Below are 24,637 nucleotides of genomic sequence, written 5' to 3'. Positions count from 1 at the left end.
ACCCGCGTGTGCACATGCCGGGAGGCTTACCAGAAGGACAGAGTGTAGTCGCCCACAAAGGTCTCGCTCTCGCGCACAAGGAAGGAGCCGTCGGGGGCCCCGGTCTCAATGCAGTACTCCGTGAGCAGGCGCTCGGCGATGTGCCGCCCATCCCGGCCCGCCCCAAGCTTCCCGTGGAACCACTTCTCGTTGGAGTGCAGCTCTGTGCTGCCACTGGCCTGCAAAGCGGAGGGGACAGCAAAGACGCTAGATGACCCGCACCCCAGCCTGGACCCCAGCCCTGGGCCAGCCCCTCACCTCCTTGGGCTCCTCCTCATCCTCGTTGCCCTGGTCGCTGCTGGTCTCCTCCGAGTAGTAGATCTTGCTACTGGTCAGGACGAAGTAGTGGGGGTACCACTCCTGGAAGAGACGAGCGGGGGGCCTGTGACAGAGTCCTCTGTGTGGCTGCCCCGCCGGCCCCGCCCGGCCCAGCGCTCACATGGTTCACAGGGTCTTCCAGGTAGAGGATGCCATTCTTGATGGAGTTGCTGATGTCGTTCTCAGAGTACATCACCGATGTTGGCACCTCCTCGTAGGCACTGCCCTCAGCCAACTTCTTGTGCTGTGGGCGATAGGTCGGGACTGGCATCCCAGGCCCCCACCTCCTCCCCCAGGCCTGAACCCACCACTGAAGCAAAGGCGTCCCGCATCCAGACCTACCTTGATAAGGATCTTCCTCTTGAGCTGGTTGGGGGAGGGGAGCCCGTCGGCTGCAATATCCACGGGCTTGGTGAGGAGTGTGTCCCCAAGCACCTTTTTGAAATACTGGGCCATGTTCCTCTGCTGGGCAATGCTGCAGTGGTCCTCGATGGACAGGATGACCGGGTACCTGCAGCAGGGGAACAGCATGTAACACAGGAGACCCCGTGATTCCCAGGGGTCATGGCTCAGACCCTCCCAGACTGAGGTGTCAGGGGCCTAGAGCCCGAGGTCCTCCCTAGAGGGGAGCTACCCCAGAGAAGAGGTGGAACTTATGGGTGCAGCAGAAACCCAGGCCAACTGGGACTGCCACAGACAGGCATCCCCAGACTTGGTCCCTTCGTGGAGCTGCCCCAGCAGCGAGGAGGGACATCCTACACCAAATTTAGCTACTGGGGGCCCCTGGTGATCCCCTCAATGAGGTGGGAGAGGGTAGTGACCACAGTTTGGGGAAACAATAGGAACTGCAAAGTGAAACACGCGGAGGACAGACGATTCTCTGGGTTGTGACAGTAAAGGAGCTGGCAGGACAACCACCTCACAGGCCCAGGGCTACAGGACTGATCTCTGAAGATGAAGAGCTTGAGTGTGTTCCACAGGCTGAGGAGCAGGGCCCAAGGAGCAGGCAGGTGGGCCAAGGGTGCAGGAAGTAAGCAGCTCGGGCAGCAAGGGCTCCAGCAGCTGGCAGGAGGTGGAAGGCAGGGCCGGGACCTGGGGGGCTTTCACAGGGACCCAGGAGAGGTGGAGCCGAGCCCCGGCCGCTCACTCTGAGGCCACAAAGGCGTGCTCCTTGATAGTGTGCAGGACGTCTGAGAACTTGATCTTGGTGGTCAGAGTGTGTCCATGGTAAATGACCGGCATCCCATCCGGGCCGTCCCAGCAGTCCACTGGGGAGCGAGGCGACAACAGTCAAGCGGGCAGGCTCCATCCCCCATCTCCCCACCCATCCTGCCCCAGGCCCCCCGCCCCCGGCCCCCACGCACACTCAATGCAACGGCAGCCCATCCGCAGGCAGCGAGCGTAGGCTTCCAGGGAGGACTCGCTGGAGAACTGGTCCCCGGTCAGATACCTAGACGGGGAGGCGGGTGGCGGGGCATCAGGCAAGCCCCACCTCCTGGGGTCAGGCCAGGGGCCGAGGGCGCCACTCACGTGTTGTGCGAGGAGGAGATCCAGTAGTGGGACAGGGGGTTGTTCATGGTGTCGGGGCACACCTCGTCTAGCTGCGAGTTCCATATGCTGTTCTCCTTGGAGAACAGGAAGGTGACGAACTATCCGGGAACAAATGTGGAGAGGATAGAAGATGAGCCCCTGCCTTGCACCACGGCACTGGCTGGTACAGGAAGGGGGTCAGTCCAGGCAGGCGGCGGGGGGGGCACGGCGGACCTCGTCCAGGAAGAAGTAAGGCTCCTCAATCTCTCGCAAGGGGTCTCGGAGGAAGCTGAGCATGAACTCCTGCACCTGAAGCCGGTCCACCGCCCACAGCTCCTGACGGGGTGGGAGAGGGGAGCGTGAGAGAGGCCTCCAGCTGCTGGGGAGCCCAGACCCCCTGCCGGCACCCCGGCCCAGGCCCAGCCCAGTCCTACCCCTTGGTACTCGAGGAGGAACTGCTGGAACTCAGGAAGGGACACCCGGCACAACTCCGGCCGCTCCCCCGCCCTGCAGGACAGAAGGGAAGTGCCTGGTGGCCGGATGGCTAGCGTGGACCATGGACAATGGGGGCCCCTCAGAAGGCGGTGCCCAGGATGGTCCAGGAGGGCTCCCCACCCCCACCATCCACGATCTCCCTCCGGCCCAGGGAATCAACCAGGGGAGGGACGGGGGTGCCTGGGCAGAAGCCCACCTCCCCACTTCAGACCAAACCTCAGGGCGCTGGCTTCCAGGAAAGGAAGGTCCATCTGCAGGAGACAGAACCAGGTCAGCGCAAGAACCCAGGGAGGCCCCATGGGCAAGGGGCTCTCGGGAAGAAAGGCTGGGACAACACAAAGGGAGTGGAGTGGGGCGGGGCAGGGGGCAGGCGTGGCGGGGCGGGGCGGGGGCTCAGGCACCGTCTTCTGGGCGCTGTACATGAGGCTGCGGTACAGCTGTGCAAACTGCCCGTAGGTGATGTCACTGGTGCGCTGCTCCAGGTCCTAGAGACAGAGCAGGGCCGCTGGTCAGGGCCCACCGGGGCTGGGGGCGGCTGAGCTCCCCGCCCGCCTGCAGACAGCCTGCAGGCCCTCACCGTCAGCCGCTCCCGGAGGAAGCGCATGTTGGGGACCCGGTAGTTGACCTGGGACAGCATGTTCTTCAGGTCCTTGGCCGATATCCTGAGGAGACAGAGACACCGCCAGCGGCTTTAGCCCCACCTCTCATGACCTCTGACCTGTGGGCCGTGTCCACCTGCGGCTGGGCAGGTAAACACCACCACTCTGGGCCCTGCAGCCCTGACGGTGAACCTGGCTCAGAGCCAGAGGTGACCAAGGGAAGGTCCTTCCTCTCCCAGGCCTCCAGGCACAGAGGGAGGCAGCCCCTGCACGGCTCTCCAGAGCCCCTTCAGCCTCGCTCTCAAAGCCCGGTGCCGCCATGGGCAGGCAGCTCGCAGGACTCCCAGCCCACGGCCCGGGGACTTGGGGCCTCCTCAGGGAGGAGAGCAAGGACCCGTCTCAGCCAAGCACCAGCGCTGGCGACAGGCACGGTCCCAGGGTCTCACAGAAGTGCGCTGCCTTCCGAGGCAGCCTGCCTAAGGGTGGGGCAGAGGACCATGCTCGGCCAGGCAACAGGAAGAAAAAGATGGGGACAGGGAGGCCTTCTCTCCTGGGAGTGGGCAACACGGAGGGGAAAGCAGGCACGTCTCCTCCCGCCCTGGCGTTCCTGCTCTCCTTCAGCCAGTGGTCGCCTGGCCTCCGTCACGCAGGAGGGGCTGGTAGGGCCCCCTGGATGGGTTAGGAAACCTGCCCCACCCAGCCTTCCTCCTGTGGGCTCCTTGCCACCAGCATCACACGCAGGTTGAAACCACTCCCCCCAAAACACCCATCTGCCCTGCTTCCTCCCCAGCGGCTGCCCCTTCTCTGCCCCTCCTCACAGCAGTGCTTTGAAGGAGCCATCCAGGCTCCTCTCACTCCCAGGACCCCACGTCTACTCCTCCACCGTCAGCTTCGAGGTCACCGACAGCTCTCGGTCATCCCCACGTGACAAGGCGTGGCACAGCTGACCAGCCCCTCCTCTCTGGGCTTCCAAGGCTCTGCCTCCTCCGGTTTTCCTCGGCTCCTAACTGCCCCAGGCCCCGGTGGACAAGCCGCCCAGGCTGGGATCGGCCACCAGTGCTCTCCTCTTTCCTTGCTGTGTTTGCCTGTGGGCGCCTCCAGCCTCCCAAACCCCCTGCGTGCTGTGCTCCTCAGGTCCCATCTCTGGCCCACTTTGTCCCCGAGCTCGTTCTACCCACCTGCCTGCTCAACACCTCTACCTGACCATCAACGGGCATCACGGGACTCACCCCCTCAAATGAGACCCTCTCATTGCTACTGCTGCTGCTAAGTCACTTCAGTCGTGTCCGACTCTGTGTGGCCCCATAAACGCCAGCCCACCAGGCTCCCCCATCCCTGGGACTCTCCAGGCAAGAACACTGGGGTGGGTTGCCATTTCCTTCTCCAGTGCATGAAAGTGAAAAGGGAAAGTGAAGTCGCTCAGTCGTCTAACTCTTAGCGACCCCATGGACTGCAGCCCACCAGGCTCCTCCATCCATGGGATTTTCCAGGCAAGAGTACTGGAGTGGGGTGCCATTGCCTTCTCCGGCGTCCCTCTCATAGCCTTCCCTATTTCAGTCAATGGCAACCCCACCTTTCTAGATGCTCAGACCAAAAACCTTAATATAATCCTCACTCTCCTTCACGCTCCAGAACTGATGTGTTAGCAAATTCCATTGAGCTCTACATTCAAAATATAGCCCCACCGAAATCCAACCCCTTCCTAATGCCCCCACCCTGACCTAGCCATCATCTTCACTGGGAGCATCGGAGTCGCTTCCTAATAAGCGAGCTCTCCACCCACCCGCCGCCCTGTGGAACTGACCCCAGGTCACATCACACTTCTCTTCAAAACCTTCCGTGGTGCCTGCCTCTCCCCCATCAGCGGTCCTCCTCATCCATGGCCTGGCCTTTGTCCCACACCTCTGTAGCCCCTCTGGCTGTCACACCGTGGCCTCAAAGTCATGAGCTCCAAAAGGAAAAGGAAAGTGAGGTCACTCAGTCGTATCTGACTCTTTGTGACCCCATGGACTGTAGCCTACCAGACTCCTCTGTCCATGGGATTTTCCAGGCAAGATACTGGAGTGGGTTGCCATCTCTTTCTCCAGGAGATCTTCCCAGGAGATTGAACCCAGATCTCCTGCACTGCAGGCGGATGCTTTACTGTCTGAGCCACCAGAGAAGTCCTAAGTGAGCTCCAAGGCACCCCCAAACACACTACAGCACACCCAGAGCTGGTTCTGTGCAGCAGAACGGTTCCCACAGCAGCGGTGCACTTGGCTTATCGTCGCTGGCCTCCCCACCAGCTGGCACAGGCCCTCGGACAGCTGACTGCAGGAAGTGCCTGTACCAGAGGCCTGCCCAGCCCTGGCTGTGCATGAGGCAGATCCTCCAGTTCTCGAAGTGGGGCCACCGTTCTGGTCGCCCCAACCCACCCTGCCGGGATAGGGCCCCAGCTCAGCACCCACCGGTCCTCACGGTTCCGGTCCACTGAGTAGAACTGCTTCCGCAGCCACCTGATGGGAGAGAAGGAGCCTGAAGTGAGGCCAGGCCTGGGGAGGAGACCGGCAGGCAGGCTCGGGTGCAGAGGCCCAGGAGTCCCTGCCCTGCTCCCGAGGGCCCAGCACCCTGACCTCACCGGTCAGGAGCGGGTTCTCACCTCTCAATCTGCAGGGGTGTGGCTGCCTGCAACGTGTCCTCCATCAGCCAAGTCAGGCCCTTGATCCACATGTTCACTTCGTCCTCAGACGTGGCTGTGAGCAGGGGGTAAAGAGCTGAGCCTGGAGCTGGGCTGCGTCCCCCAACCTCCCACCTCCTCCAGCCCCTCAGTTCCACCTTGGAGGCTCAGGGTCTTCAGGCGGAATTCCATTCCATACAGGATGACGAAGCAGTGGGACTGGTCCGGTCGAAAAGCAGGATCCTCTTGGTAGCGATCGAAGTCCCGTGAGGTCTTCCCTGGGCGGATCTCCTTGATTTCACGAATGTCAACTGGGAGGGCAGGGGAGAGGCCAAGGTCAGGCTCAGGCCTCCCAAGGTGAGCAGGGCTGCCTGGGCTCCCTGCTCGTTCCCACACTCTCTTCAGAGAAGACCACTGAAAGAGACGGCCCCTCGGGGGCACTCAAGACCACTCAGGCCCACTGTGGGAGGGAAGAGAGCTGCGCTGAGTCTACAGGCAGAGTTCTGCTAAAAGCTGGGGGTCTGGGGGAACAGGGAGCTCTGTGCTGTGCACGCTGCCTCCCTGACAACACAGGTGGGTCACTCTGACTTGGAGAAAGCCGGACTCGAGAACAAGAAATGGGGACCCACGGCTGCAAGTCTGTGAGGACCATTTTCTGACACAAAAGCGCACCAACTGAATCATGAAGCCCCAAGGTTCGGGCTGGGGAGAGGCAGGCCCAAATGGGTCTCAGAGTCCAAGGCGGGGAGCAGGCACTGGGCCAACAGACCTGGTGCAACCCCAACGAGCCCCCTCCCAGACATCCCCGAGCAAGTCCCAGCAAGAGCAGGGCTGCCCACAGACGGCTCCCACCCTGGCCACCCAGCTCAGACTAGGGAAGCACCAGGTCGGAGCAGCAGACAAACCGCCTCAGCTACTAACTCAGACCACGCCGAGTGACTCATTTAACTTCTCTCCATCTGGGTTTTACCATCTCTAGAGCAAAGAGCTTGACTGAATTCCTCCAGAAGGCAGGGTGGTAGAAGAAACCTGCGTGGACTCGGGGGTGGGCCTGCCAGGACTAGACTCCCAGCTCCAGCTCACCTTAGCTGTGTGACCTCAGCAGAGGGACAACCACTCTGACCCTTCTGTGTCCCCGTGAAGGCAGGTGACGGATGGCGGCACTGGGAGGGGTTGCTGAGCTCCCAAGTCCAACAGCCTGGAGCGCCCAGCCCTGTAGGCGGCACGTGGTGGGCGCTGACTCAAGCCTCCCTCCAGCTCCCTGATGGGTCTTGGGGGTCTGCAGTTGGAGCAGGCACACAGGCGGTGACCCCAGGCCTGGAGAGGGCACAGCTGCACAGTCCCCAGGCTGGGACCCTACACAGGGGACAGACTTTCCAGGCCAGATGAAGACACAGATTCAGGGAGGTCAAAAGAGGGAAGTCTGGCATAGCCGCCAGAAATGACTGTGTGCTCCCTTGGCTCCGGAGCCTCTTCAGATGCTCTCGACCCAGACTGGCCCGGAACACCTGGAGCCAGGAGCGTTGCCAGTACGTGGCCGGGCCCACCTCCCCCACGAGCCCTCCTGGCCCAAGCACACACCACCCTGGCTGGAAAGTTCTGAGAGGCCCGGTCCCTCTAGCCACAGCCGTGCCCCATCTATCCCCTCACCTCAGACAGCGCCCTCACTCTGGCCCATGCCCAGCACCCCCCAAAGCACTGCTGGTCCGACCCCTACTCCATGCCCTCAGCAGCCCCGGGGCCTGGTCCTCCAGCTGGAAGCCCCTGCTTTCCTGCCGGCCCTCAAGTTTTCACCACCCAGCCGTCCTCCCCGAGCCCCTGAATTTGTGTAAGACATTGTTCTGATCCTCCAAAGGTGACTCACGAGGGAGAACCCACTCCTTCTTCGGCCTTCAGGGACTTCGTGATGGGGCTCAGTGCCCTACCACTCGCCCATCTTCCCTGCTCCATCCCATCCCAGCTGGACTGAGGCCAAGAACAGTCCTGTTTCCCGTCTATCACTTCACCTTGGTCCCCAGCCAGGGACGGTCTACCTCCCAGACTCCGTTCTCTGCCACCAGAGATCTAATCTGGAAACACCCCCTGCAGTAACCGCTAAGGGCGCTTATGTGTGTTCTTCATCTTTCCCAGGGCCGGCAAGGCCATCCAGAGCTTGAACGACTGAACAAACAAGGGAAAAGCAGGCACCCCAACAGGGGGAGGGGTGGAGTCCTTAAAGAGTTATGCTCAGGTGAAAACAGGGGGCAGGGAGGGAGACTGAGTCAGAGACCCAGCCTGAGGAGACAGGGTTCCCAGGATGGGAGGAGGAGCTGAACACGGGAAATGCACAGATCAGAAGCTACAGAACCACCACAAACCCTGCCCTTTGAAACAGAAACCAGCGTGCCTTTCCGGTGCAGGGCTGCTGTCATGCCCCCCACACCTCACACAGGCACACAGCCTCACACACAGGCACACAGGCCCACAAAGCCTCGCGGGCCACAGTCTGGGCCCTCTGCGCAGCTGCCCACCAGTCACTAGAGGCAGTCAGCCTACGACGTAGTAGGTTAGCTAGCAGCAGCCAGCCCAGCGAGCAACCACAGAGCCTGCGGCTGGGTGGCTGCCACGGTGCCCCACACGACACACTGCCAGCGGGTCCTGGGTGACCCTGTGGCCTGCCCCATGCTCCAGGATACATCCACTGTGACAGACTGACAGCAGAGGAGGCTCCCACCCGAGACGGGACCAGGCAGGCAGAGCACAGCCCCAGGCCAGGTGCCTGCGTCTCCCAGGCTCCCGCTGCCCACACCCTGCACTCGCCGTCACTGGAGCTGTCGGCCTGGGCCCGATGCCCTTCAAGGCCATCGAGCCAACTGCAGGCTGGAAGGACGAGACACGGGGGAGAGGCTCTACCAGGTTCTTAAAAGCTGCATCCTGTGCGACCTCTGGCCTCACCCTCCACCCCCACCCCCACCCTCTGCCTCACCCCTGCCCTCTGCCTCCCAGAATAAATACAGCAGGGTCCTCTTCCTGAGAGCCAGGGATGGCCACCAAGCCCGGGGGTGGGGGGTGGGTGGTGGGTGGTGTGACTCCCTGGGACATGCATGGCCTCTGCCCTAGTTTCAGGAAGGGGATAGGAGCCCCCCTGACACAGTCTGGGTAAGACGTGAAGCGGGACAGGACGGCAGGAAGAGAGACCCTCCCAGGACTTGGGAGCTGGGGGCAGGGAGGGCAGGTTGGGGGGCAGGAGACCCAGGACCCAGCACTCATCCCCTCACACAACCTCAGAAAACAACATTCAAGGGACGTGGGGAGAAGAGAGGCTGGCCGCACTGGGAGGTCCTGGCCAGGCTGGAGATGGGGACTCTCTGAGGACAAGGGCAGGCTCCCACACCCAGGGCCTGAAGCCAGGCTGGGCTGGCGTCCGGTAGGAGAGAGCGCGGCTTTCGTTTGTGACGAAGGCCCACCCCCAGGCTCGTCCACCCCCGAGAGGGGCCTGGAGCTGCACCGGCACAACCCAGCCACCTCAGCTGGTCAGAAGCCACGACGGCGAGCTCGCTCCTCTGGGGACCAGGTGTCCGAGGCCCACGCAGAGGCTCCCAGGCTTCAGGAACAGCGTGGGCCTCGCCATTCCAAGCAAGGCCGTGGTAGACAGTGACAAGATTAGCTGCCTGGGCAGGGAGGGGGGCTCGGTCCCTGGCATTTAACCGCCCACAAACTCTCATAAAGAAATAAGAGCAGCCCTCCTCAAGAGGCTCTGGCCTAATGGGGGACCGCCCAGGCCTAGGACTGGCCTCACATGCCAGGCCACCTCCCTCGACTCCTTCAGCAAGCCTGCTCTGACCACCCTCTCTGAAGTCTGCCTGGGCCCAGCAGAGGAGAATCACACAGGGCTTGCACTCGAGCTGTGTGGCCCCGGGCAGTCCGACGCTCTTCTGGCCTCAGTTTCCTCATCGGTAAACTGGGGATTCCTCCCACCTCACAAGGTTGCACAAGGGCCCTGCCAGGAGTCACCAGTCCTGGAAAGTCTGACGGCCCCTCCTGTGCGCCTAGAGTCACCGACATGGGGCCCACGTGAGTCAGCGGCAGGGGAGACAATGGCGGCCACCGCCAGCACTTTCCTGGGGGCGAACCCAGGGTGAAGTTGGCCCACCACTGCCTGGGCCCAAGGAACAGACTCCAACAGCCATTTCCCCAGCCCCGAATGTGGTCTCACAGGGATGGGGCACCGTGAGGGAAGACAGGGACTCGTGGAGCCTCCGAGTTCACATCTGGGCACATGTTCTAAGCCAGAGAACGCTTACCCGGCCCGGTGCAGCCACAGCCCCACACCACCCCCACCGTGCCTATAGTGAGGGACCAGAACAGGACACTAACAGGTCTGAAATCACAAAGGCCAAGTTTCAAATCCTGTTTCCAAGCATACAGCTCGGGCCTCGAGCAAGTCTGTCTCTTCTTGGGTGGCTTGGGGATAAACTGAAGGCCTCAGTGAGGGGTGGGCCTGCTGTAAACCTTTCACATGCAGACAGAGAACTACACAAACAGGAAGACGAGTTTGCTAGAAAGGGACATGAGGACATGCTGAAAACTAAACCCCAAATGATGAAGATCTGGTCAAGAAAACCACCACCACAAAACAAAAACGGAAATTTCTGGACATGAAAGATGCATTTGCTGAAATATTTCTCTTAAGAGCATTTTCCCTTTGAAAAGTACATAAGTAAATTGGTAGAAACTGCAAAAGAAACTAACTGCATAAAAAATGCATGTAGGACTGCCCTGGTGGTCAAGTGGTTAAGAAGCCACCTGCCAACCCAGGGGACACTGGTTCAACTGCTGGGCTGGGAAGATACAGCATGGAGCAGCAAGCCCGCGCTCTGCACCTGGAGAAACCGCTGCTCATCACAACTAGAGAAAGCCCGAGCGGTAGCGAAGACCCCGCACGGCCAAAGAGTAAATAACACCAATTTTCAAAACTGCATGCGAATACATTTTACAGCTTAAAGTAACAAAGTCATGATAAACATGAAAGATTTTTTTTTAATCTAGAAAACTTGACAGAGGTGAGCATTACCAGGACAGGTCCCTCCCCCTGGGACTGGCACTGCCCCTGCCTGTGGGATGTGGATGCTCAGCCCCACAGGCACCTGAGGAAGGTGTGCAAGGCCCAGCAGCACCCCTCAACAGGGCCCGAGTCAGGTCAAGGTCACGAGACCCAGAGACCCCCATCCCACCTAAGCTCCAAGCACGCCTCTGACCTCTGAGCCCCTGCACGTGCCAGGCCCACCTTGTCACCTAAGTCTCCGTTGTGCCTGGTCCAGCGGCATATTTGGTGCTCCCTATTCTGGTCACACTGGTGCCTCCTTGGTGTCAAGGTCATTGATCTGTGAGTTCCACAAGGCAAAAACCACACTTGCCTATTCCCAGGTCCCTGAGGAGGCCTCAACATGCTGACCGAGTGCTTAGAAGTGGGAATGAACACGAGAGTTAGACACCAGAACTAATTATCTAAGAGGTCACAGATGCTCAAAGATGGTATCAGGGATGACTTCCTGGAAGAGGTGGTGCAGGAGGGTAATAAAGGCTGAGGTGCTACAACAAATATGCAAGCGCAGTGGTCAGTGAGGTGACTATGCAGACAGGAGAAAGAACAGCCACAGTGGGGTAGGACACTGCCCCTGGGGGCCAGAGCAATCTGCAAACACTGGGAGGTTCCTGTACAAAGGTTCCTGCGGTGGGAACCCTGGGAAGCTAATGGTGCTTTGGGGAAAACAAAAGAGAACAGGCAGGGCTCCCTCAGCACCATGCCCTGCTTGGCTCTATGCCAAGGTCACCAGGAGATTGAAAAGAGCGGGTCCCAGGCGCCAGGAGAGTTGCACAGATCTTCCCAGAAATGACCTGTCATCGCTCACGCCTTCTCCACATACACGGCCGGGTTGTTCCCAGCCCCCACCCCCCAAGTCAGCGGCCTCCTGCACCCCCTCTCCAAAGAACAACACACCGGGGCCCAGGGGGCACAAATGGAGTTGAGCTCTGCTCCCCAGAGGACGAAAGGGAAGCGCCCTGCCAGCCAGCTGATTTCCAGCCGGCACCTCTGCTGCCCACCCCAGGGAGCCAGTGACAGAGGGACTCTGCACCCCAGGGCGCCTGGACCAGCCAGCCGTGTACAGCTCTGACAGAGCTTCATGGCTCAGGAGAAGGACTGAGGTGGCCCAACAGAAGACAAGACAACCAGGGCACAGGCGGGACAGGAATCTGCTGGGCCTGAGACAGCCAGCAATTTCCACATCAGCTGCCGGCTGCCCGAGGACCAGGAGTGAGGGTCCTCACCCTGCCCCTGACCCCACCCCTGCTTTTCCAGCAAAGTCAGGAGCAGGGAGAAAGGCGAGGGCCGAGGGGTGGGTAGCTCTCAGCCTCTATTTCACAGAGGACGAGGATCCAGACTCGGAGACCCAGGGTCACAGGTCAGGCAGCAAAGGGAAGGTGTGGCTGGGCTTTATCCGCTTTCCTTTCTGGTACAGCAGCACCTTCAGACCAGACAGCAAGGGAGAGAGGACTAGACCCCTCTCAGGACACAACAGGGAAGCCCCAGCGGAACCCTGGCGTGCAAGGCCCACCCCGGGCAGGGCTCGGCCTCTGCTCCTAGCAGGGTTTTGTCCATTACCCTCCCCCAGACACCTGACAGAGAAGAGCAGGAAAAGACCATTCAGGCAGCTGGATGGGGGTCTGCGGACCCTCCTACATGGGACCCTGCCCTCCCCCATGCAACTGCTTCAGTCACGGCTGTAAAGAATCCTTGCCAGTTTGTGAAATGCCTGTAGTCTAGATTCTAGGTGAATCTCCTCTTTGGAGCAATGAGGAAACGTGAGGCTCCCAGGGGTCTTGTCACAGTCACGTGGTAGTTCACAGCAGAATGGGGACCCTCTACCCAGCAGCAGCCACCCCGACACTGGGATTGCAGAGGAGAAGCAGGGCAGCCCCAGCAAGCCCTCACACTATCCAGGCAGACAGCCCTCTTCCCTAGGATGCGAGATGAATCCCACTCATCTTAAGAGGTGGGAACAGCACGCCTGGGCCCCAAAGGAAGGAAGGGCAAGGGGCCCCACCCAGGGAACTCAAAGCCAGGAGAGAGATGAGCAGCTATCTACTGGGCTTATTCTCTCACTCCATCACCCAGATCAAACATGCACCAAACCTCCACCAACTCCAGGTCAGGCCCCAGGGTGGGTCCTGGGTAAACAGAGATCAATAAAGCACTGGAGTTCCTGGCTCTGAGAAAGTCAGAAAGCCCCTGCCCAGTGGAGGAAACAGATGGGGAAGCAGATAACTAGGAGGGCCTACAAAGGGTGGAACAGGGAGGTGTCGATGGCGCCGGGAGCCAGAGAAAGTGAGCAGCTGGACTCAGGAGTCTCAGACCACTCTGTCCACAGAAGGCAGGTTGGGAGGATTGGCCCGACCAGGTTCTCCAGCACAGGATTACGAAAGCCAAGGCATCGAATATTTGGGGAAAAGGACATTCAGAGTTTGGTGGATGAGAGGGGAGGGAAGGTTGGCCGGCAATGTCACAGCAGGGCAAGTGCAGCAGGGGCTTGCCTCAACTTTTCTGCCCAGGCCCACAGGACTCCCCAGGCAGCCCTATGCATGCTGACTTCTGTCTCCTCTACAGGCTGATGCTGCCCAAGTTCTTTCTAGATGGCCTGTGTCTGCCAGGCTCCCAACTACAGGAGAGAAGCTGAGGGCCCAGCAGAGCCAGGTATAGAATGTGTCCAGGATCTCAGGAGACCCAATGAAATGCTTCTCACTGTCTATTCAGACCACCTGGAGAAACAGGGTATTGTCCTGGGTGTAAGTCACTTGCCCAGTCTCCCCTTTCCTGACCCTCAATCAACACGGCTGACCACACCCTCTCTCCTGCTGAACTTCTGCTCTTGACTTCTGATTTCCTGCTTCTTGGGCTCCATGACTATACCCAGGACACACTGGCCTTCATCAAGGCCCAGGCCAAGGGCATTTCCTCTCCCGAAGCTCCACCTGCTCCCCAGTCAGCGTCACGCAGGCCCATGGCTTTCACTACCAATGACAGACAACTCACAGAAACAGCCCTACTCTAGTCCGGCTGTAAGCTTTCAGATCCTTCAAGCCAACTGCCTACTTGCCTTCTCTGCCTATTCACCTCAAAGTCACAGGTGTGTGTATTCAGTCACTCTGCCGTGTCCGACTCTGTGACCCCATGGGCTATCTGTCCATGGGATTCTTCAGGCAAGAATACTGGAGTGGATTGCCATTTCCTTTTCCAGGAGATCTTCCTGACCCAGGGATCGAACCCACATCTCCTGTGTCTCCTGCTTTGCAGGTGGACTCTTTACCACTAGCACCACCTGGGAAGAACGTACCTGAAAGTCAAGCCCTCACCAAAACCAGGCCTACTGCCACTCCTCTTGCCAGTTAACAGCTTCACCTCCAAAGAAGTGCCTAAACTGGACTCTGTACACTCTTACCACTCTCCAATCTAATCCTTGAACAAGCCCTACTGGCTTTATTTATATTAACGATCACGTTTACCAAGGACCTAGATGAGTGGGAACCACGTGTATTTTAAGGCTCTTTGACTACCTTCTCCATTGGAGCATAAGGTCCTTGACGCTGTGAACCAAATGCCCCAGTGCCTAGCAGGGAATGGACTGTGTTAGGAGAAGAAAGAAAAAATCTGGGGCCTGTCCCCCACCCCCAAAAGGAAGCAACAGGGGCCTCTGGCTGGGGGCTAAAAAGGGGCTACGGTGGGGGTGGGGAATGGCGGAGGCCTTTCCCCCTGGAGCTCACTGACCCGTGCTGCTTCCCCGCCTTTCTGGTTTCTGTATTACTGCCAGCACGGGCCCTTCTCTCCATGGGGTGGGGGGGGGGGGGGGGCGGGGATGTGGGGCCAGCCCTTAAATCCCCAACAAGGTCAACCTTGAATGTCTCGGTTGGAGAGACACTCTGAACAATGGAAAGGGTCATTACGTCACAGGCCTGCTCCCTTGGACACCCTCCTCTGCCCACTGGCCCGCTCTCCTGGTTCAGACCCGCTGGCCTGGCCTCGCCTCAGGATCGGGCCGCTCCCTCTGGGCCACAGCAGCCCAAGCCCTGCCACTCGCCTGTCCTCCCTTTGCTTCCGGGGGAACCAAAGCCCCATAAGGTCACACCACACAGGACACCGCCCACTCCAAGGTGAGCGGGAAGCCCCGCTCAGATTATTTGAAATCAACCCCCCTGCTGAGAGGGGTGGCTACCCTGGGACTTCCCCTTCCTGGTTTTAATTCCTTACTTCCACCCTCTTAAGACAGCTCCCGCCTCACCTCCTCAAGCACAGATAGCTGCCTCCCAGCCTCCTGCCCCAGGCTGTAGAGCCTCACCCTTCCAGCAGGGGCCAGTCCTCAGGCCGGGGACCCAGACGCCATCAGGAACAAGCCTGGCATCAGGGGTTCCCACTGGAGGGACCCTCCCTCTATTTCACCGCTGGCCTCAACAGGCCCTAGTGACCCCTGAGAGAGCGACCTATGCGATCTGTTCTAACCTCCATCATGGACATGCTCAGAGCTCCCAAGAAGGGCCACAGTCCCAGCTGGGAGCTGACGAGCGAACACAGGCGTGTTACCCTCTTACTGTGTTAGGGTTGGCACGGGAGAGCTACCACCTAACAGCTGGATGACAAATGGGGGCACGTGGTCTGCACAGCCCCAAAGAGGGTCTCGAAAGCCCCTGCCGCTCCCCAACCTCCCAACTGACCTCCTGCCCTGGAGTAGGCGGAGAAGAAGCCTTTGGGACCTGTGCCCAGCCCCTCCCCTCCTTCCTAGGGTTAGTCACTCAGGAACCCAGGCCCACACTCTCCAGGCCTGAGGCTGAAGTCACTCATCCCACGGCGTTAGAATTCACCCACCACACCCCCACAGCCAGAGGTCCAGGATGGTCAATGCCCTTCTCCCCCCACGGGCAAGGCCATACCAAGGACATGGTGAACTGCGCAGGCGGGGTGGGGTGGGGGGGGCGGCGCAGCCACCTCTTAAAGCACCACTTCCCTTAGGACATTTCAGCTCAGCCATATCCCCAGGTGTCCAGGAAAACAGGAAGCCAACCTCAACATGCACAGCCCGCCCCTGCTGAGTTAGAATTAGATCTCACACAAACAAGTGGTCAAACGTTCCCAGGCCCAAGCCCTCACCAGTCTGGTCGGTTGTCCGCCACCAGGGCCTGGAGCTTTGGTCAGACCGCCGCTCCTCACTGAGCCCACGCCTTGACCCTCCAGCCAACGCCAGCCTGCCAGCCAGCAGGGGAAGCGACCCACAAGGGCAGGCTGATGCTGTCTGGAGCCCCAGGCTCAGCCGACAGCACTCGGCACAACCGTCTCCTGCTGGCCCGGGGCTCTCATGGTTTTCCGCACGTTCCAGACTGCAAGCTTCCCAGGATCAGGGACTGGGTCACCTCCTTTCCTTGCCTCCTAACCTCAGGCTGCTCGGTGCCAAGCCTGGCTCGGCAAGGGAGATGCCAGTCCTGCAGGAGAAAGCTTTGCCCCATTCACTCTGCATCCTGAGTCTTGCTGAAGCCAGGGCCACCGGCCAACACCAGGAAGGGCCCGGAAGGAAGCGCAGAGCCTATATACAAAGCCTACATGTGGGCTATTAAAAGGAGCCCTCCCTGCTTCCCCCAGGACAGCCAAGTTCCTAGGGGGTGACGAGGTGCGGTGGGGAGAGCTAGGACTTGTGCTGGGCACTCAGCCACTGCAGCCTCTCAAAGGCGAGCCAAGCGCCGCCTCAAAAGGCACTGGTCGCACGAGGAGAGGGAAACCATCTACAGTGGAGGCAGGAATGCAAGCGGGGACTCTTGAGCCACACCCCCGAGGCCTCGGCCTCCCCCAGAGCGACCACCTGCAGCATCAGCATGGCCTGGTCCCCTCCCACGTCCTTCCTCCCCTCCGGGGCCAAGGGCACGGTCTCTAGGCAGCCTCAGGCCCACTCCCTCTGGAGACCCAGCACACTCAGCCGTGAAGGGCGGCCCTAAAACCCTGGGCCGACGGCAGGAAGCTGTGGCGGCGGGAGCAGGGGCACGTGTGTTGGGGTGAAGGAGGAGATACAATCAGGCGAGGGCACAGCTGCAACGCCTCGGAGCCGGAACACCAAGTTCCCTGTTTCCGAGACCCCAGCGCCGGCCGCCTCTTGACCCCCACGGGCTGCAATCTACCTGCCACAACCGTGGGGCCACCCTTCCTGTACCCTGTGCCCAGGTGTCAGGAGTTAACTCCCCCCGGCCTCCTTCTCCAAAACCCCTCGGGCCTCATGTGCCCGGGGTGTTCCGGCTTTGCATCCGGGGGCCAACCCGGCGCCACTGAGAACCCTCTGCACAAACAGTGGCACACATGACCTACACGGGGGAGAGCCAGGCCCCGGCCGCTGTCAGCCACGGGGATGAACACGGCACACCCCGCCCCTGCAGACCCACGGAGCTGCCCCGGCCTGTGTCTCTCTCAGCGCCCAGACCTTGTCGTCATTTTTCCTTTCTGCCCATGAGAGCCTCATCCCCTACGTTTACCGTCAGCCTCCACGGCACCTGGCACATCAGTGAACACCAGCGTCCAGTCAGGGGGGCACAAGCGGCGTCTCACCTGTTCAGGTGCCGCAGGGGCCCAAGAAAGCTGTTTTCGGACCTTTTTTTTTTTAAAGGAAAGAGTAGCTATGGTGACACAGAAAGCACACAACGCTGGAGATACGGCCTCAGTGAACAGGTCAGAGGTGGGAGCGACCACGTCCGGCTCGGTGTACTCCCAACGTGGGAACGAAGACCACGCTCAATGTGGGATGAACACAGGAACTCGCGGATGAGGGCACACGCTTCAGCTTGTCGTTGGGTCCCGCAAAGGCCCTTCTCAGAGCACCTTGAGCACGAAGCCCCAGGCTCCCGCTTACCCAGCAGGGGCTCAGGGAGGCTGTCATCATAACCCAGGGAGAGCAAGTCAGAGCACGGGTCTCCGGTTACCCAACACACACACAGCAGAGGGGACCGCGTCTCGATGGGGGGACTGCAGAGGGAGCCTGAGTCTCTCAAGGGAACCACTGACTCCAGCGTGTGCAGACCGAAGCCCAGGCTGGCCAAACAGGGCATGTGGCCAGGGGGCGGAGGAGAGATCAGACAGCCCTGTCCAGGTAAATACAAACCCTGTTCTTCTACAACACCCACCTGTCACCTGCCCCAGAGTGGAGGGATCAACTGAACACTGCAAAGGGAATCGGGAATTCCAGCCCTGGTCTCAGCACCACCGTGAACTCGCTGAGTGACCTTCACCTTGGGGCCTCGGTTTCCTCCTCTGTAAGGGGGAGCCTGGCATCCCTGCCTCTCTTCGAGAGCTGTGGTGGAGTTCTAACACCCCATGGATGAGAAAATGCTCCATGAACCAATGCACTACTCAAATACCCAATTTTTCTCCTGCCTGTGACCTCTGTGAACAGACTCAGGGAAGGAACAAAGAAGTAAGAAACAGACTTCCAGCCCCTGGCTGTCGGAGAAGCCTCGAGGCCAGCATGGTGGTGGGAAGAACTGGAGCTCTGTGGTTAGCTACGGCGAAGGCAAGGGAAACCAAGAGCTGCTAAGTACCCACGAGGGCCCCATGCTGTACTGAGCACGCTCAGGTGCCACCTCTCACTCTCAGACGGACCCCACCTGACCACTGTCGACAGGCTGCTCTGTAAGGGGGAAATGACTCTGACAGCTGAAGATCAGTTTCAGGTGCCTGGTATCCAAAGGCACAGAAGGGCTGAGACTCTCACCCAAATCTGACTGATTCTGGCCCCAGCTGCTGGGGACCACTCCTCACCCTGGACTCGGCCTGGAGTCTTCTCACCTGTTATCAGGCTGCTTTCAAAGGTTTCCCCCTGGGGAAGCTTGAGCACTCTCTGCCCCACTTGTCCTGGGACTCCCCTCAAAGTCCCCACTGGCTTCTGCAGTTCTCAGAGCAGGCTGGCAGTGGGGGGAGTCTCCTGTCCTCTAGTATCGGGCCTTTGCTACAGCAGGCCTCACCTTGTCCCTCCAGCTCTAGCTCTCACTGACCTCTCTGAAGCCACATCAGAGAAAAGGGCAGAGCAGAAAGAAACACCATGAGTTAATAGAGACCAACACGGATAGTGAAAGGAGAGGCAAAAACAGGCCCTAGCACAATGAGGTGCTGCCGTTAAAGCCTTTCCTGGAAGTCAGGGGTCTCCCCAAAATGGACTCACATACCATTTATCAGGGCGAAGTTCTTAGAAACAGACTAATCTGATATGTTCATGTGATACCGAAGCAGCTGCTCCTAGTCAGCTGCCCTGACACCCTGCAAAAGTCAGGGGCGGGAAAGAGCCCTGATGACAATAAATGGGGGCTAAGTGGCCTCCTGGTCCCCACATCGAAGTACGTGGCAGCCAGCCCCCTCGATACCACATGTACATTTGTTCCCTTCCACTAACAGGTCCTTCTGGGCCACTTAATCTTCCCCTTCCTCCTCGTCAGGGTTCCCACGTGTGAAGCACTTACATGCTACACTCGATGCCAAGCACCTTACACATTCTCACGGAATCCTCACAAAACCCTTACGAGAAAAATGTGTTTGTTACTATCCCTCTTTTAGAGATGAGAGAGAAAGTCACATGCTTAAGGTCACAGAGCAAGTGAGCTGCACAGCAGGATTTTAACCCAGGCAGTGTGAGCGCTCAGAGCCCTGGTGCTCAGCCACTACGGCTCCTCTGCCTCCTGCCTCCAGACACCACCCCACGCCTCCATCACCGCTCATCCGCCTGCCTGCTAGGAGACAAGGCATGCCGTACTCATTGGCTCTCTCCCACAGTGGCTCCCAGGTCCCCCTCCTCAACCTCTCCCAGACATCCCACTTCAGCCTCTGGTGACAGCTCTGCTACAGGACAGAGCACGACCCACAAGGCTTGGCACGCCATGGCCCTCCCTATGCTGCCCCCTAACCCACCCAGTGCAGTGGTCCTTGGGGCCTCACCCAGGGCACAGGCAAGGTCCTTAACCACTCAGGCCTGTGCACCAGCCACCTCCCCTCCTGGCTCTCTCCTCTAGACCCCCAGCTTGCTGGGCAGAGCTCATTCCTCTGCACACAGGAAGCTCTGGGCATGGACCTTTATTATGGCATGGAACACGCGGGGTTCTAATTACACGTCCCCACACCTGCCTCTTCCAAGAGTTGTTCCTCAACAGCCCAGTCCAGGTCTTGTCCATCTTCTGAACTCTCAGTGCCTAGTACTGGGCAAACAGGAGGTGTTCACACAGTATCTACTGAGCAAGCAAATGCCCCTCATTCCAAGGGGCGACCCAAAGCAAGCCAGAGGCCAAGCTCTCTAATTGATGACTCCAGCCTGTGTGTTTGTGTACGTATGTGCGGGCCCCGGCGCACACACAGGGGAGAAGCTGGAGGTGCTGGGGGCCCCCGGCGTGGTGTGTTCAGCTCTCCCAGGCACAGCAAACTCTGTCCCTAAGTTCACAGGGAAGACAAAGCCCCAGCTGCACAGGGGGCCTGGCCGGGCTGGCCTGGAAACCCACACATCAGGGCAAGCCTGGGGGCGCTGAGGAAACACTGAGAGCTCTGACTTCCCCTGGAAAAATTATAGTCAGACAGGAAACACACAGGCGAGGATGGTGAGCTGTGGATCCGGACACGTGCTCTTACCCTTCTCCCACGGGGACTGACCCGGCAGCAGAGGAAAATCCCCGACGACACAGGCCCGCCCTTCCCGGGCTCAGCCTTCAGAGCTGACCCTGAGGTCTGTCTCCTCCAGGGTCTGACAGCCACAGGGGTCAGGCCTCAGACTGCAGGTCCCTATGTCACCTCCCCCACGAGCCTGACTGCCTTATCCGGGGAGTTTGCTTTCTTCTGCCACCCTGCAACCCCCGGCATCAAAGGGAGCAGGAACTACGGCTGCCGTTGTCCGCTTCAGTCTCCCTGAAGGCAAGGGCCTGTTTTGATTCACCACCTAAGGAGGCCTGGCGTCTAAAAGGGTATCGATTGCAGAAACAAAGACGAAAACCTGGGGCTGCAATTCCTGACGTGCTGGCCCCCCATGGAGTCACCATCCGAGCCACTGTGCCCACGGTGACCCCTGACTGAACATGTCAACCCAGAAGGCACCAGAAGTGTGGAGCCACAGCTGAGAAAGGCCGGGGCTGTCCGTCAGGTACAGTCTGAACAGGAAGGTTTCTCTTCAGAGGAGCGATGCGGACCCCAGGATTGGGGCCTGAGGCCACTCAGAGCACAACCCCAGGGCGTAGAGTGCCCTTGGGATTGGCCGGCCAGCACCTGCCGGGAGGGCTGGGTCCCACTGAGGCTGTCACGTGGCAGCACAGTTCACTCCCTGCATTTCCATTTCCTCGTCTGTAAAGTGGGGTGGCACTCCAGACCACCCCCTGGGGCCCTTGAGCGGATCTGCCAAGAAAACATGATGACACGTCTCTGTAGCACTCAGCAGGAAGTCTGTAATTGCTTTGTACTCATTTATGTCAGTATCTGTAACACAAAAAGCCAAACACCGACCTGGTTCCTGTCACACCACTGTGACAACCAGTACCAACCCCACCCCTTTTAAACCAAATTCCCACCCGCGACGCGACGTGAGCACCTGCCGGTCGCATTTCACAAAAGGAGGATAAAGAGAGAGGGCACAGAGTTAGGCCAGAACGAGGTCCTCGATGTGAGCACCGTGAACTTTCACTGAACCCCATCTCGTTGCAGGGCCACGGATACCCTGAGAGTCCCACAAGCGTCTCTCTCTTTGGCCAGGTTACAGACACTGCGTGGTACCCTGGCAGGGTCAGCAGGAAAAGGCCAGGCATCTGAGGCACCTGGGCAAGAGGCCAGGTGGCAAGGGGCCCTGCTGGCACTCCAAACTTCCTCAGAACCTACAGAGGCGGCTGCAGGGATCAGAACCCAGCAATGAGGTGCACCCACAAGCAGGTGGCTCTGGGGCAGCTCCAGTGGAAGGCTCCAGCAGCAAGGCCTGACTGAACTGCACACCAGGGTCCACCAGGCTTCTCACCCAGACTCCTTCAATCCCGGGACCCAATTTATCAATGGGCCATGGCCCCTTCTACCTCCTCTGCCCAGGCTCCAGGCAGGCCTCTTAAATCCCAGCTGAGGTCACTGAATTTGCACCCCTCTGACGGACCCACCTGCAGGGGCTGGGGTTATCAGGTACCTGGCACTCCTGCCTCCAGCCCCCGAGACCTGAGACCTGCTGGACTAGCCCCTTGCCTCTCCACACCCCTTCCTTCTGTACAGGCCCCAACTTACAAACAAGAGAGTCACCTACCCAGGAGATAGATGTGCAAGTCTCCTCAAGACAACTCCATACCCTGCTCTAAGTGGTAGGGGGGTGACTAGTAGTTGGGTCGGGGCAAAACAAAACCATTTCCTCCCTTTTCCGGGTAGTGATCTCAGTGAAATGAGCTGGGTCCCCGAGCTCCTCCCTTCCTGCTCCCTCACCCTTTTGTGCAGCCATACAGTCCCAGTCCAAGAGGGGCAGTCATAGTCTATTACCATTGTCATGAATAACAGCTTACATTTACTAAACATTTAGAACGTATCCAACAGCACAGCTGTTGAAGGCAAGGTTGGATTTGAAGCCCCCGTATGTTGTTTTACATTAATCCTCTCCTTTATCCCCCTAGAATAACCCCATTCGGTGGAGATATCATTACTCCCACTTCACAGATGGTGACACTAAGGCTCAGAGAAGTAGCTGGCTGGGGGCAATACACAACTATTACATACAGGCTTCAAACCCAACCTTGCCTTCAACCACTGGGCTGCACTTCAACTGCCTGCTGGTCCCGTGCATGGTGTGAAACGCAGCCTCTTAGCCAGAAGTCTACCTGGGAACCTCAGCAAGCCGCTACCAATTCAGGAGAGCCCGGGGAATCCACAGACACACGGAAGGGCCATGACTGGAGTCTGATGCCAGGGTGATGCCCCTCCAGTCCTCTGCAGGATCTGTCCTTCCTCTACTCTGAAATCCAGCCTCTCAAATCATCTAACATTTTCTCCCGCCGGCTGCCAGGGCCCGAGGAGGGTCACAGAGGAAGGCGGCTGTCGTGTGGAAGTTCAGCAGCTGTGTGAGATCTGGAGTGTGCGGCTGAGGACGGCTGTCTCACCACAAGACCTTCCTTCCTCCCCGTCTCCTCAGTCATCTACACGCAGGTACACCATACCCAAGGTCTGGAAGACCTTCTCTTGGGGGGTATCACTTCCTGAACCCTCTTCCTCTACACAGTCCTAATTCTGAGCTTGGCTCTAATTCCAGTCTCGGGGGTGGGGGGTAGAGGGGGTTCTTGTAGGAAGCAACCCACAGCCTGGGGTTGCAAACACATCATCTCACACTTGGAGGCGGGAGAATGGAGGGCAGAGCTGGGGGGCCCATCGGGCCACAGCACAGGCGCGTGCTCAGTGGAATCTCTCTCTGAAGGATCTGGGGTTTTTCAAAATCCCCCAACTCTCTCTTTCGCAGAAGCAGCCAAGGTCAGGTCTGGGACAGCAAAGAGGCAGGAAATAGTAGCCGCTCCTGGCTCCCTCCAGCCACAGGACGCAGGACACTAAGGGCTGGACCCCAATTTGGCTGCGTCCTCTTGAAGAGTACCTGACACGCAGCAGCGAGGCTGGCCTTTCTGGGGCCAAGCTCTGGAGAATGTGCTTCCAAAGGACAAGGGGAAGCCTGGCCTCTTTCCCTGCCCTGGCTTTGGGAGTCTGCCCACGCACACAGACCTCCAAAATTCAGCTTCAGGACAAAAGAAGCGGCGGGAAAAACATCCACTGCCTCCTCTCGGGCTTTTCCAAACCAAACAAGACCACCTTCCTCCTTGGCCCCAAGAGAGAGATGAGTAGGCCCGGCTCTGCTCCAAAACCAGCCCTACGCCAACATCTGCCTAAGTTCTACTTGGGGAACCCAAAGGTTCCTTTGTAAGTAGGAGCCCGGCCGGGAGGCCCAGAGGTGCACCAGATTGATCTTTTTGGAAAAACGGTGCATCTGGTCTGGCCTCCGGTTCCGCGGCTGCCGGGGGGAGGACACTGCCTCGGCCGACACCGCTCCCGGGGTAGGGGGGGGACCCGACGCCGGCCCCACTGATCTCCAACTCGCTAGGATTTTTAGGCCTCTGGGCAAAGCGCCTGGAACACTCCCCCCCTTACTGGGGGAGGGGGTGTCCTGTCAGGTGACTGAGGACCCGGATGCCCCCCGCCCCCGGTGACCACCCTGGCCGAGGCGGGGGCGGGGACCCAAAGTTTGCCGGAGTCTCTCCAGCGGTGGCCCCAGGGCGCGCGCGAGCCGGGGCGCAGACCCCGCGCCGCCCCAGCGCGCGCGCCCGCGCGGCAGGCCCGGGGAGCCGGGGGTGTGCAGCAATGGGGAGCGCACTTACTGGCCCCCTCTATCTTGTCGGCGCCTCGGCTCCACGTGATCTGCCGCGTCTCCAGCTTGACCTGGAAGGTCTTCCGCTCGGGCCGCTGCGACTTCTTGGAGTAGAACAAAGTCATGACGGTGCCCACCTCGAGGCTGCGGCAGAGGTGCACCACCTCGGCGTCCGAGGGCGCGCTGGGCCCGCAGCCGTTGGCGCAGGGGGACGCGGCGCCCGCCATCGCTCGGGTGCCGGGGGCGGCGGCGGCGCAGGCCCGGCGGGAGCGAGCTGGCGGCGGCGGCGGCGCAGGCGGCGGGCGAGCGGACCCCGGCGGCGGCGGCTCCTGCGGGCGGAGACGGGGCGGGGCCTGAGCGGGGGCGGGACGGCCCTGCAGGCCCCGCCCCGGCCCGCGCGCCGGGAACAAAGGCGCCCGCGCGCCCGTGGGGAGGACCCCCGCCCGCTGCGCCTGCGCCCCGCGACCCCCCGGGCAGGCCCCGCGTCGGGGCGCGCGCGCGCGCCGCCCGCTGTCCGCCAGCCGGGCCCACGGCCCCGCGGGGCCTCTTCGCGCCGCCCCGGACACAGCCCGGCTGCCACGGCCGGTCCCGTCACGCGCGGCAGCCTC

General features: G+C 60.0%; 1 protein-coding gene across 2 annotated transcripts in view; it reads right to left on the bottom strand.

Moving 5' to 3' along the window:
- Positions 1–24,637, bottom strand: part of PLCG1 (phospholipase C gamma 1) — a 33,849-nt gene that overhangs the window by 8,956 nt on the left and 256 nt on the right. For both annotated transcript variants that reach the window (XM_061437585.1, XM_061437586.1), the window contains exons 2-17: positions 24,040–24,358; positions 5,796–5,948; positions 5,620–5,713; positions 5,429–5,476; positions 2,960–3,044; positions 2,784–2,867; positions 2,599–2,633; positions 2,322–2,394; positions 2,122–2,223; positions 1,888–2,006; positions 1,722–1,807; positions 1,505–1,625; positions 700–868; positions 479–601; positions 298–399; positions 31–218 (exon numbers count right to left, since the gene is read on the bottom strand). In XM_061437585.1, coding sequence (XP_061293569.1) covers positions 31–218; positions 298–399; positions 479–601; positions 700–868; positions 1,505–1,625; positions 1,722–1,807; positions 1,888–2,006; positions 2,122–2,223; positions 2,322–2,394; positions 2,599–2,633; positions 2,784–2,867; positions 2,960–3,044; positions 5,429–5,476; positions 5,620–5,713; positions 5,796–5,948; positions 24,040–24,256 — 1,799 coding nt within the window. In that variant the 5' untranslated portion in view covers positions 24,257–24,358. The remainder of the gene's footprint in view (positions 1–30; positions 219–297; positions 400–478; positions 602–699; positions 869–1,504; positions 1,626–1,721; positions 1,808–1,887; positions 2,007–2,121; positions 2,224–2,321; positions 2,395–2,598; positions 2,634–2,783; positions 2,868–2,959; positions 3,045–5,428; positions 5,477–5,619; positions 5,714–5,795; positions 5,949–24,039; positions 24,359–24,637) is intronic.

Source organism: Bos javanicus, chromosome 13, assembly GCF_032452875.1.
Source record: "Bos javanicus breed banteng chromosome 13, ARS-OSU_banteng_1.0, whole genome shotgun sequence".
Classification (NCBI taxonomy): Eukaryota; Metazoa; Chordata; class Mammalia; order Artiodactyla; family Bovidae; genus Bos; species Bos javanicus.
Note: the sequence above shows the minus strand (reverse complement) of the source record. Positions and strands in the feature narration are given on the sequence as shown.